This window comes from Copadichromis virginalis, linkage group LG5 (genome assembly GCF_057382275.1).
Source record: "Copadichromis virginalis isolate Kocher_CV1m ecotype Utaka linkage group LG5, C_Virginalis_male_GT1.1, whole genome shotgun sequence".
Classification (NCBI taxonomy): domain Eukaryota; kingdom Metazoa; phylum Chordata; class Actinopteri; order Cichliformes; family Cichlidae; genus Copadichromis; species Copadichromis virginalis.
Genome location: NC_140622.1, coordinates 17,356,859 through 17,370,163, shown reverse-complemented (window position 1 = coordinate 17,370,163; position 13,305 = coordinate 17,356,859). Strand labels below are relative to the sequence as shown.

General features: G+C 37.3%; 1 protein-coding gene across 1 annotated transcript in view; it reads right to left on the bottom strand.

Annotated features, from left to right (window-relative positions):
• Window positions 1–7,660: 7,660 nt before the first annotated feature.
• cpne5b (copine Vb) overlaps window positions 7,661–13,305 on the bottom strand; it is a 150,957-nt gene continuing 145,312 nt past the window's right edge. The window contains exon 21 of the mRNA XM_085456282.1: window positions 7,661–13,031. Coding sequence (XP_085312408.1) covers window positions 12,840–13,031 — 192 coding nt within the window. The 3' untranslated portion in view covers window positions 7,661–12,839. The remainder of the gene's footprint in view (window positions 13,032–13,305) is intronic.

The window sequence follows — 13,305 nt, the reverse complement described above, 5'->3', positions numbered from 1 at the left end:
TGAACTATGTTGAATACACTAACTTTGCAGTGTTTCCTGTCAAGTGCAATATTTTAAATGTCTACAAATTAGTACCAACCTCTACACGAGCATACTCAAGGCTCTCTCCATGTAGGTCACTTCAGGTGCTCTTTCAAAGGTTGCATGTCCTCACCCTGCCGAATGGATAAGTTTGCTCACTTACAAAGAGATGAATAGTCTCCAATTTTATGGTAGTTTAATTTTAATGAAGAGCGATAAAATATAAACCAAAAACCCATTAAAAAAAACTCATTACACAAGAGTTACAATCCAACCAGAATTCCTGCTCCCATGGATTGGCTGTTTGTTCATGTGACACACAGATTACCATCAATTAATTAATCAATCAATTATAAATACTGCTGATCTCAACTCATTATATGTATAAAGCTGTTCATAAAAACAATTTCTTCTATTCCAACCTCTCCACCATCATGAGCAAGACCAAAGAGCTGTCATAGGATGTCAGGGACAAGGTTGTAGAGCTGCACAATGCTGAATGGACTACAAAACCACCAGTAAGAAGTTTGGTGATGACAACTGCTGATGTGATTATTCAGAAACTGAACAAGTATAAAATGACCACTAATTGCCTCAGTCTTGAATTTGATGAAAGCTGTTGTCTCATGAGGTGAGGATGGCGATGAGGGAGGTGGTGGATCAACCCAAAGTACCTGGGAGGAGCTTACTAGTGATCTGAAGGCAGTTGGGACCACAGTCACCAAGAACACCACTGGTAACACACTAACTCGTAATGGATTGAAATCTTGCACCCCTCGCAACGTCCCACTGCTCAAGACGACACTTGCACAGGCCCGTCTTAAGTTTGATATTTAACATCTAAATGATTCAAGGAAGACTTGGGGAAAAGTGCTGCGGTCAGATGAAACCTAAATTAGGCTTTTAGCATAAACTCGACGCACCAACTTGGGAGGAAGAGAAATGCTGAACATGACCCAAAGAACATCATCAGACATTATGCTTTATAGCTCCTTTTCTGCTAAAGGTACCGGATGATTTAACCATCCTGAGGGGCCACTGGGACGAGAACCTCTTTCTCTCAGCTAGAATACTGAAGATGAGCCGTGGATTGGTCTTGCACCATGACAGTGACTCAAAACATACCACCAAGGCAGGAAAGGAGTGGCTAAAGAAGAAGCACGTTAACGTCATGGAGTGGCCTGGCCTGGCCTGTCTCCAAACCTCAATTTATAGTCAATGTATAACTTTTATGTAATGCATTTTTTTTCCTGGATTTTTGGTTGATATTCAGTGTCTTTCAAATTAGAGACTATTTATTTGTTTGTAAGCAAATTTAGAAATTTGACAGGGGATCAAATAATATTTACTCTACTGTAGATTACCTTTCAGCTATTTTCTGTTATTATGAAGGGAGCGACTGCATTAAAGTCTTGTGCTTCTCAGTCTATGACATACAAAGGGAACACAGTTCCCCAGCAGGGATGTTTGACCTCAACCAGTTGCATCTTTAATTTCCTTAAGTTACTACCCAGAGGCTATACTGTAAAGGGGTTATACCAGTGAGTGACTGACAGACAGGCAATCTGTCAAATGACTGGGAGTGACAATTGCCTGTATTTGAACAATCATCTGTCCATTTTTTTTAAACCACTCGTGGGTTAAATTTACTGTAGACATCTGGTGGGTCATAAATACAATCCCAAGACAGAAGCTGTGGCAGAAGATGCAGGAGTCATCACAGCAGGAATAAAAGATCCCAAAGTTTCCAGAGATTTGAATCCCTGCTGATTTTAAAGCTGCCTGTTGACAGGCTGGGGCGCAGATGAAGTTACTTGTAGCAAAAACCTTTCTTCCAAACTCTGTCACGGTGCCACTTTATGTAGCATTGCAACCAGCTAGTCACACTTTTGCTCTGCTCATAGTTTTAGTTTATTTTTATTGTCAATACAGACTAAATATAATGCATCACCAAACTGCATAAGTTTCATTTCATGTGTTGTACGTGAAAATGCAGGTGCCAGCTGTGCACCATAAATACATTCAGTTTTTTTCCCCCTAGAAATTCAAATTCAGCTTTAGAGGCAATGTGATCTGCCAGTACAAGTGTGTCGTTCCTAGTCTTGACATCTATTACATATAATTATTATATTTCTCCTTCTCATCTACTTTGCCACTTCAAAGATATTCAGAAAAAAAATATATGGAAAGATATCATGCTGTAAAGATATATCTGTGACTGTAAAACCATGCTATTTCCCCATTTTAATCATTCTAGTAAACAGTACAATCTGTTCGCTGTAATGAAAATGCAGCAGCTGAAATGTTTAGTCCAACAAAACCAATCTGCCTGGTTTAGACAGCAAAAGCAATGTTATTAAAAAGCAATGAGTAGCATACAGGAGAAAAGTGACCCCTACGTATAAATAAGTGTGCCCTCTTTAAATTCCAAGGTTTTACATATCAGAACATTAAAAACAATTATCTGGTTGTTAGCAGGGGTTAAAATTACATTAAAAGAACCTCAGATGAATGACAACATGTGACATATTGCACTGCGTCATTATTTATTTAACAAAAACTGAGCCAAAATACAGAAGCAGTGTGTGAAAAACGAAGTGCACCCCGTGATTCAGCACCTCATAGAAGCACCTTTAGCAGCAATAACTCCAAATAATAATTTTTCATCAGGCTTTCAGTCTCAATCTCTCACATCATTGAGTGAATTTAGGCCTCCTCTTCTTTACAATGTTGCTTCAGATAATTGAGTTTTCCAGGCATTCATTTATGGACAGCTCCCTCAAGGTCCTGCAACAGCATCTCAGCCGGGATGCTGTTTCATTTGCCGAGCTTAATTCTTTACTTTTTCAGTCATTCAGTTGCAGATTTTCAGATATGTTTGGGATCATTATCTTGTTGCATGATCGCATTTTGGCCAAGCTTTAGCTACCAGATATATTAGAATACTTATCTGACACCACAAGCTGTCCATGTCCTGTGGCTGTGAAACAAGCCCAAACCATCCCCCGTCCATGACTGTGATGCCGCTTGGTATGAGATGTGTTTTGCTGATGTGCTTTGTTTGATTTTCACAAAATGTGGTGCTGTGCATTATTGCCAAATATCTCCCCATTTGTCTTGTCAATCCAAATAAGATTGTTCCAGAAGTCTTGTGGTTAGTTCAGATACAACTTTGCAAGCCTAAGCTGTGTTGCCATGTTCTTTTTGGAGAGAAGAGGCTTTGGCCTTGCAGACTTTGTAAACAAGTCGTGCTTTTTCTGTGTTTTTTCTGATTGTACTGTCAACATCTTTAACATTTAACATGCTGACTGAGGCCTGTAGAGCCTGAGATGTCATTCTTGGATTTTTTCTCAGCTTCTCTGAGCGTTGAATGGGCTGACCTTGGGGTGAATTTTCTTGGATGTCCACTCCTGGGAAGATTGGCAACTGTGCTGAATGTTTTCGACTTGAGAAATATTATTTTTTACTGTGGTCACGCTTGTTGATGGAGTGCATCTGATTAGCAGCTCCTGGCTATTACTTACCCTTTTAATTCCTGTTTTCAAATGCTGCTTGTGCATTTTGACTTAATTTTGTTAATAAATAATGACATGATGCATTACGTCATGTGGTATTGTTCATATGAAGTTGCATTCATGCAAACCTGGACAAAAAACAAATATTGTTGAACAGGCAATCTACAAGACAGCTAAGTGTTTTGCAAGAAAGCGGGAATCTAATAAGGACCATCATGTGTGCTCAGCTGTCTTTGAAGTAGTGAATATTTAGCTTACATGGGGAAAAAATATATTTACTTATTTGGAGGTTTGTGGGTTTGTGCTGTGAGATAATGTCTCTGTTCAAGGCTCAGGAGAAACTCTCAGAACTTAATTGAGCTCAATTCAGCTGAACATCTATGATATTAGAAACTCATCTGAAGACTCCAGTGACTGCCAAGTCATATACTTTTTTTGGCAGTACTCAGGTAATTGTTAACATCCCAGCTGCCTCTGACATCATCATCTCATTTGTGTGAGACCACAGACACCACAGCAGCACCTGAGAACAACCACAGATCTGCCAGAAAAAGGTTAAGGACCAAACAGCTGTCCTGTGCCAAAGTACAAGTGTTGTTTGATGGCTGACACACACTAGAAAACACAGCAAAAGCACAAAGCACGGAGTCTGAGAACACAAAAATAAGTGTGAATATGTGAGGTATTAAATTTGATGAATCACAAAACATTTGAGAGAAATCTGACTTTACTTTAGCATTTACTTTGGTAATAATCTGGTGTGTTAGACTGTCATTTACTGCTGTAAACGGTTACTTTTTCAACCACAGATATGCCCAGCTTCGAAAAAAGCAACATTTCATTTTTTATTTCACATTTTGATTTTCTTTGAATTAATTTTGTGGCTCTTAACTCACTGTTCCATTTGTATCTGGAGCATTTCCCCCTCAGGTGCACTCTACTAGAGGAGTTGTTTGGGTATTTCATTGGAAGACATCTGCTTGGTTGTGTTTCACTCTGCCACCTCCACCTTTGTGCATCTCAAAGACATGCAGTTGGGTCCAGTAATGCACTTGCTTTGGGAAAGTGACAAGAAGGTATACTCAGTTTTATTGCCTAGCATGGTAGGTAAGCAGACTCGGGACCCATAGGCTGGTGATTCTGTACAATGTTAAATATGTACTGAATTCAAATAGCACTATCCTCCTGCTTTACTTTTAATTGCTACTTGTGCAGACTGAACTGGTTATGTGCAGCACTGCACACGGGAGAAAAAGAGCAAGGAGTAAGAGAGAAAAATAACAGAGAGTTTATTTCTCACTTCCAGCCTAAAGAGAAAGTAAGGTGTAGGAACTGATTTAGCCTACTTTAATTAGCAGACACTGGACAGTGGAGGGAGAGCTGAACAGTATAAAATAGTAGTAAGGCGTAACATTTTTTATTTATTTCCTTGTCTAACTTCTTGTGTTTTATTTTCAAACTATGTATATATGCGGGGGGGAAAGAAAGAAACTATTATTTCTTATATTGATCTTATTGCCTTTGTTAGTTGGTTAACTGAATGGCTGATATATAGTCATTATCATGCGTAGTAGCCAGGCAGCCACTGGGGAGACGCAGGGATATGAGTGCACATTACCAACAAGTATTCAGGTGCATAAAATTTAATTGTACCATCTGTACTCTATGTGTGTGTAAAATAAGTATTAGTTTTAAACTACATGACTCACTGTTTTTACAAAAAGTGTCTGCTGTCCTTTTCATCTAATTATCTAAAAAAGCAAATAAGCAATTTCCCAAAACACTTCCATCTGTCCCAATCTGATTTTAGTCACAAATCATAACAGTACACAAAATACTAACTTGAAAATCACTCACATTGTTTTATGTGGTTTGGTAATGGATTGTAGTTGCACAGTTTTATTCTCTTGAGTCTTTTTATTAAACAGGTTGTTGTGTGACATACAAGCTTTATTGTTTTTGAAAGGCTGCATCAAAGTCCACAAAAAATATCAAATGTTCTCATAAGTGAACCATTATTTGTTAAACTTTTATGCTCATTAGTGTCTGTCTGTTTGAATTATCTTGCAATCTCAGACTAAAACAATATGTATCAGTCACTTGTGCAAAAGTTTATTTTCTAAAGTCTGAAAATTATTTCACCACCAATCTTATTTGCTTCCTATTGACCCAGAAACTGAAAATACTCCAGAATCCTCGGGAGTATTAGAGTAGTTAAGATATTTTTCGGTAGAAGATGCACAACCTTGCATGTTGAGAACAGCAGTCTTCTTCTGAGACAGGCTACTACTGTCAGCTAAAGTGGATGTGTTATTTTACATTCAGCTTGATTAAATTTTATGACATGTGTCACCCCTGCCTCCTCCTCCACCACAGACAGCTGAGACAAGACTTTTAACACAGAATATGATGCAAGATAAAAAATTAATTAATTAATTAATTAAAGATAAACTACAATTATTAAAGAAAACCTGGAAATCCAGAAGTGTTTTGTAATTAGTACATGTCCGAACCTTCAAAGTAAAGTGACATTCAAAGACCTGTCAGATTAGAGACCATTTAATGTCAGATTGGTCTGCGTTGGGCATTTGCGTTCTGACATATGGCTCGCCGTGTAGAAAATTTCAGGGCTGCAGTGCATGCCTGCAAATGGTTTAAGTGTCTTAGTTAAGTCATTAAAATTTCCCAGAACAGATTCAATGGTTCTTTGCAGACACTTTAACTGCATGCAGGAGAGAAAAATGATCCTGTATGGACTCGAGTGTCTCTTTGCCGATTTATTAAGGTTTCCTTTAACTTGACATCTGTTTGCATATATTTTAAATAGCATCAAAAGAAGAGAAGTAAAAGTTGTCCTCTTGCTTGCTTAATCTAAAACAGATAAACTTTAATGTAAAGGACAGCAGTTATTTGGAGTTAAAGAAATAACTTGGAAAACTAGGACACTGACGCTTCAGGCATACTGCAAGTATCTTTGAAATCAGAAATCTACCCGGAAGCAAATGTACACTGAATTGGTAAGGGCTGATTATAATATTTATTTTATTTATTTATTTCTAAAAAAAAAATAAAAATAAATTCTAATACTATTTAGTGATAGTGGCTGAGAGCAGCTCTGTTTATGCATCTCATGTATTTCTGCATATAGAAACACTGTGCACAGACCATAATGACCTGTAGTCACAGTATTTCTCAAATTTTTTGATTGTCAGTAGAAATAAATAGAGAAATAGTCTCACATCTTCCTATATGAAGTTAAACATAATATCTAAAATCCATGGTAATTTAGATCATAAATTGCTATTTAGGGTCTCAAATAAACATAAATAAAATCACACTGTAGGACGACAGTGTCTAAAATTGGTAGATGTCAGTAGATAGTAGATTTTAGCACTCCCTATTCAAGGGCATAATCCTAGCTACAGTGGCTGCTGTAGGACAACCATGTTTTAGTCAGCCACATGACATATAAAATATTAATCCTGCCTCTGAAAAAACCCCAAAAACCCCCCAGAAAAACAATATTGAACATATTTTGCTGTTCTCTACATTTTTACCTCTGACTCATCTCAAAGCGGCGAGTCACCAAGAACAGTGATCTAAAACTGGCTACCATTCATCTGTAATGAGTGTACCGAAAATTTGCCTCCACTGCACCTGAACACCTAAACTTTCCCTGCTCACATACTATGCATTATGCTGCTTTCTATCCATATATGTACAATGTAATTAGGCAGAATGGTGATGTCCATCTCAACAAATGTACTCAAGATGGTGTGGCAATACGGCGGCTTCCGCAAACGTGCCCCTGGATTAATTGTAAGCTCACAAGAACACTAAACTTTGTTGGAAGATGTAATTACGCACTAACCAATGTATATTTTTAAGTACGACATTCTTTTTTTGTTGTTAAATAACTTCAAAAAAAGACTTTTTGTACCTTTAGTCCAAGTGACTCCAGAAACCGTTAACTGTGTGACCCATCCTTCATGTGGTCATATAAATACACTGATCATAAATTGTATTATGAAACCTGTGAGCAAACCCGCTACATTGTTTCAGGATATTTCTTTCTTTATAAAAAAAAAAAAAAAATCAAAGAATGACACTTAAAGAAAATTTGTAAAAGTAGCAATTTTTTTAATTAATTTTCATTTAAGGCAATCCAATACAAAGCATTTCACAACCCACCATATGACAATAATCATGTACGATAAAAACCCTTTTAACATAAAAATAGGGAATCATGCTAATCGGAAAATACAAGAGATATAAACAACAAATATAGCTTGTTAAATTAGACAAAAAAATAAATAAATAAAGTGTTAACTGTAACATGCAAATTAGCTACAGTTTTTTTCAACCACTGGTGAGACAGGAAATGTTTGAACAACCAGGCATGATAAAGAAGGAATAGCAAACAGTCCACTGTAACTGCCATGTTTGGCACAGTAATGTATGTAATCTGGTTGGGCTGGGTCCAATTTTTATACAGATCATGGCAACATGAGTGAAACACTCTTACAGTACCTCAAGCAAACATGCAGTGGATAATCCTACTAATAAATCAGGCTTTGGGTAAAAGATGAAGTCACCATAATGACATAGAAGAGGGGAGTGATGGCTTGTCATAAAAACTTCAAAAATAAATCAATAGATATCTTCAATACAATAATATTGCCAAAAATATATTAACCATATACAGTAGGAACTCCTCTCAAACATAAAGTGTTAGATGTGAACAAGCTGTTATAATACACTTCAAAATTCAGACAAAACAGACGCTTTCTTCTTTTACGTCGCACGAACAACCAGATTGCTGTTTCCATTTTGACCCCCATTTATCAAATTTCTCTCCTCCACTTACTTCTCCACCTGAGCTGCTTCTCTGTACAGAACTAAATGAGACAGAGAGACTGCCTTTCACATTATTTAAGGCCTTCTTTGTTTGCTACATTAGACACCTGAAGGGACACCTTTTTAGCTCAGATGAATTATGCTTCTGTCTGGCTTTATCCGTTTAAAAAAGGAAAACGCATTGTTTTACTGTCTGCTGTAGGCTGCTCATTTTAGGCTTGTTTTTCCTTTATTCTTTTTTTACTCTACACCAAGGAAGGGCACATGAAGGTTAAACTAGGAAACCGAGCAATGTGAATGCAAAATAATTATACTAAGAGATGAATAATGACTACAGTCAGAGAGACAAACATAGAAAAAGATGATACAGCTAGCATTCAGAAGCCGTTTATTACTACTGAGAGAAATCAAATAAACACAAGCAAGTCATCTAGAAATCTGTCGTTAAGTTATTATTGTCTCAGTCACAGAGTAAAAACAGGAAAGCAACCTCCTTGTGACTAGGAATTTAAGGTTTAAGGCTCCTGTAGACCTCTTTCAACTGCAAGGTGGTTGCACAGGTTGCCTGGTGGGAGGCAACCTGTCTGCAAAATATTGATGCACCTCGTCAGTGACCTGTCTGTTTGCAGTAAGGTCCTTGACTCAGCTGGTTGTATTCTGGTTGTACTGGTTCAAAGCGCCGGTGTCACTCTGCAGTTAAATCATTGTGCTGCAGCAACTACGTCACCATTCATGGAGAAAGGTCTAAATCTCTGTTTTAAATCTATAAAGTTCTGGCTAGACTCTGAAGTTAACTAACGAATTCAAATTTCTATTCAATGTGAATTTCTGTGAATGCAGATGGCAGCATATTTCCAGTTTTTGCCATATGACCATAAATAGATGTACTTCCCAGCTTGACCCCATTCAGTCACAAACTGATAGCAGACTGACTCTATCTTATAGTCATTTTATCACCAAAGTGGCTTTGAAGTCGCCTGGTCGCAGACCCAATCCCCGTCTTTAAAGCAGCCGTTTCAAAGGCAACAAGACTGCAAGATTTGGTTGTGCTTTAGTCTCCAATCACTGTTTTCCTTAGCGTGACTGCAGCATAACATATTTCAATTTTGACCAAAATTGGATCCCGTTTCAAACTATGCAACAATGACATTATGAAAGATGGAATGAACTAAAAGTGGACGCAGACGCCTCCCTTTCAAATTCATTTTTATGCAGCATGTATAGGCTGCTTTCAAATATAGCCCTCCTCAGTGATTTGTATAAATGTAGCGATGCTTCCTGTTCCTTAAGTAAACAAAGCTTAAAGTAGAAAGGCAGGTGGTGTTGCTAATGAATACTAAACAAAGCATAACACTGAAATACTGTAATTGACTAAAGCATAAATACTTTGTGTCTTCTTACGACTGTAATCCCGTATTATATGTATTGTGCATGTATAACGATCAAAAGAATTTCATTCAGTTTCGTGGATCATATCATTTCAATTTCTTCCATTACAAAAACCTTTTACTTCATTATTTTACAGCTACAATCAAAAGACTTTATGGATCATTGTTGCATTGTTGTGGAAAGAGGAATCTTATAATCTCTGTAAAACTGGATATGCGAGAGGTTTTAAGATTGTACAGAAAGCCAAATTAAAACAAAAACTTGAAAGTGTTTTGCACAGATTAAAGGATTTCTTGCCCACTAAATGTAATACATCGTGAAGCTTTGGAAACTGCTTTTGAACTATCTGCCAGAAGATACTTGTTATAAGGCGCAGGGAGGACGGCTCTATATTACATGAAAATCTCTCGGGAGGAGTTTATGAGGATGGAGCTTTTGTGGCTGCTGATGCGTGATCACCAGGGGCTTACAGGTTTTCACTGTCAGTGAAAGTGTCTGGGCTGCAGAGGTGGCGTGTTAAGAATAGCATCAAGCCTAAAATAACCGGCTACTGGGACGGAAAATGAGTTAGGGAACATATTTATGTAACTACTCGGTTGTCAGTGTAAAATATCAGAAATATGTGATTATATTTAAAACAATGCCCTTTGCTATCAACATGTGTGCTGATAACATTATTTGTTTTATTTAAAAATAAGGCAAATCAAAGCAATTGCTTGACAGTTAATATGCGGGAGATATTAAAACTCAGATCAGGTCAGGTTGGAAACCTAACACTGGATAGTATTTATACATATATATACTGTTAAAATGTGTGATCATCGTTTTTGTCTCCAACTTACTTTTTTTTAAAATGTACGATCTTATATATTTTATATTTATGGTGCACTTCAAAATAAGTAAAAAGAAAAGTCTATAGGATTCAATGGTTAAAAGCTATTACAGTAAATCACCATCCTTTTCCAAAACCACTTGGTATTGTGCAAAATGTAAATCAAAACAGAATGCAGCAATTAATGCCATTAAAAAACGACAATATATCAAATAATGTGATTGTTTGTTTGTTTTGGGTTTGTTTTTGTTTTTGTTTTGTTTTTGTTTGTTTTTTTTGGGGGGGGGGGTAATTTGGATTCAATGCCAGCAATATATAAAAGAAAAAAGAAAAAGGGGCATGTTTAGGGGTGTGACTATTCTGCTATATGGACAAACATGTACAAAATTGCAATTTAAACATTCAGAGTCACGTGTTCTGCTTCACCGCGCTCTGACAGTTTAACAGCTGCATTTCTTTGAACTTTCATTTCTTTTTTTATTGAAAGCACATTTTGTTAGGTTTTAAATATGGGATAAGCAGTAACAACTGAGAAATGGCCTTGGTACTTACATTCTGTAACCGCATGCAAATTAGCTATGAGCTCATGCAGCATCTGTTAAGGCAGGAGAAAGATGCAATGTTTGAAGATTGCTCAGGAAATATTAAAACAAAGGGATTACCATACATCTAATCCAAAGCATTACATCATCTTTCCTGGGTTTTACAGTTTTGCTGATCTCAGTCTGTAATTCTTTCTGCAGAATTGTGTCTGTTTTTAAATAAAGGGCGTTTGAGGCAGTTGAACTTCATGGTTGTCATACAACATTGGGTGTCAGCCTTGTTCTTGTGTTACAGAGATTTCTCCAGACATTACAATATTATATATGGAAGATAATGAAATCCCAATATTTTTTTATTTACCGGGAGAGACCTTCTTCAATTGTGAAACTCTTTGCCGACACAGAATGAAGAAGAGCAGTCGCACTGAAAGACTCAGCCTCAACACAACTTACCCATTTTTTTCTTGGCGCTGACACAAAGTTTTTGAAGACTGTTGCTGGCATGAAATTCAAAAAGAAGAAATATTTTTCCCCCCAAAAAATGATTTGTCTCTTTCAACAGACATGTTATCTGTTTGTAGCACTTTCAAGTAAATCTAGGGATTACTGTAAATGATTTAGAAATCACAACAATCTGTTTTTATTAGCAGTTTATGCAGCTTCCCAATTTTTTTGGAAATGGGGCTGTAGTTAATGCTCTTCATGTGCAACACATCCTGTGGTGAACAAGCCTCTGTATTAAAACTTGTGTGTAGAAAGTTACATGCACCTTTGATTGTGGTGCAAAAGTATCTCAGTTGTAGTTTCTTCAAACACAATGAATAGCAGCAGAATGATTAAGTGGGGTTAACCTTTTATCTTCATAATTCTTACACTTGTGTGTAGTCAGGTTGTGCTTTTCAATCCAACTCACTTAAAGTAACTGTTGACCACTTCAAAATGGGTAGATTTTTATGGTGTTAAAACAATCTATCAAAGGTCCATGCCACTCTGAATAACATTTGAGAATAAATACTGGATTATGTGCCTTAAACTCTTATATGACATGCTCTTATAAACATTTACTCGCTAAATCTCTGAAGGACAGGTGGTGAAGTGTCATGGTATGACAAGCCTGATTAATCTTCAGGGTAATAAATTGTAAACGACACTCTTACGGCTTTTCTTTCTTCATAACGGTTGCATCAGCAGATACAGAAATATTCCCAAATATAAAAACTTATTCCAGAAGGGAAAAAGGTGCCTAAAAAATTTCACTGTATTAGGCCACACCAGTGACTGACGAGCAAGGTTCAGGTTAAAGTTCACATGTCCTGATACACTTAGAGAAACAACCACAAACAGGCACAAGTTTTAACCACAACATGATCGTTTTTAACCAACCTGCTGTCATATTGGACATGAAACAGTCACAGCCTAAAAGGCTTTTACCCACGAGTCCTGAAAGGTTTGTAGTTTCTCTTCAAGAGAAACCAAACAGAGGAATATATCACAGGAAAACAGAAAGTACTACTCCAAGAGTCGTTGGAGTGTACAGCACAAAATTCAACACCCGTTTCGTGGTGCCCCTTCTCCTTTTGCACAAAAAAAAAAAAAAAAAAACAGGAGGCAGAGAGTTTCCACTGGACTCTGAGAAGCTGCTGATTATTGTCAGTCCTCAGTGAAAAGCCAAAGAGGAGGGCATCAGATCTGAGTGTGGTGATGTGTGTGTCCCGGCGGTGTGTAAGGAGGTGGCGCCGGGTTGGGTTTGATTCCCCGGCTCTTCATGTAAGAGATGAACTGGTCAGGGATCTCTGCTAGCACATCTTTAGCAAGTCGTGCCATGCTTAGTACGTGGTTACCTGTCCGGTCCATATAATCTCTGAAAGGAACAAACTGAGGAAAAACAACAGACGTAAAAATGATTTGAAATGACAGTGATTTAATATTTAAAGTTTGTCGATACAGAGTGGTGTGATGTGGGAAACTATTAAAGAGCACATGGTTTTGCCTAGCTGATATAATATCATCCGGGCTTATTGGACAACTGTTGTGATCCATGGAAAGCTCCTAATACTTTTTGACACTGTACACAAGCAGGTTTGGAGAGCAGGGTAGGACACCGCACGGAGAAATCTCTGAGGCTCATGTTTAAGCCCCTATGTTAGTC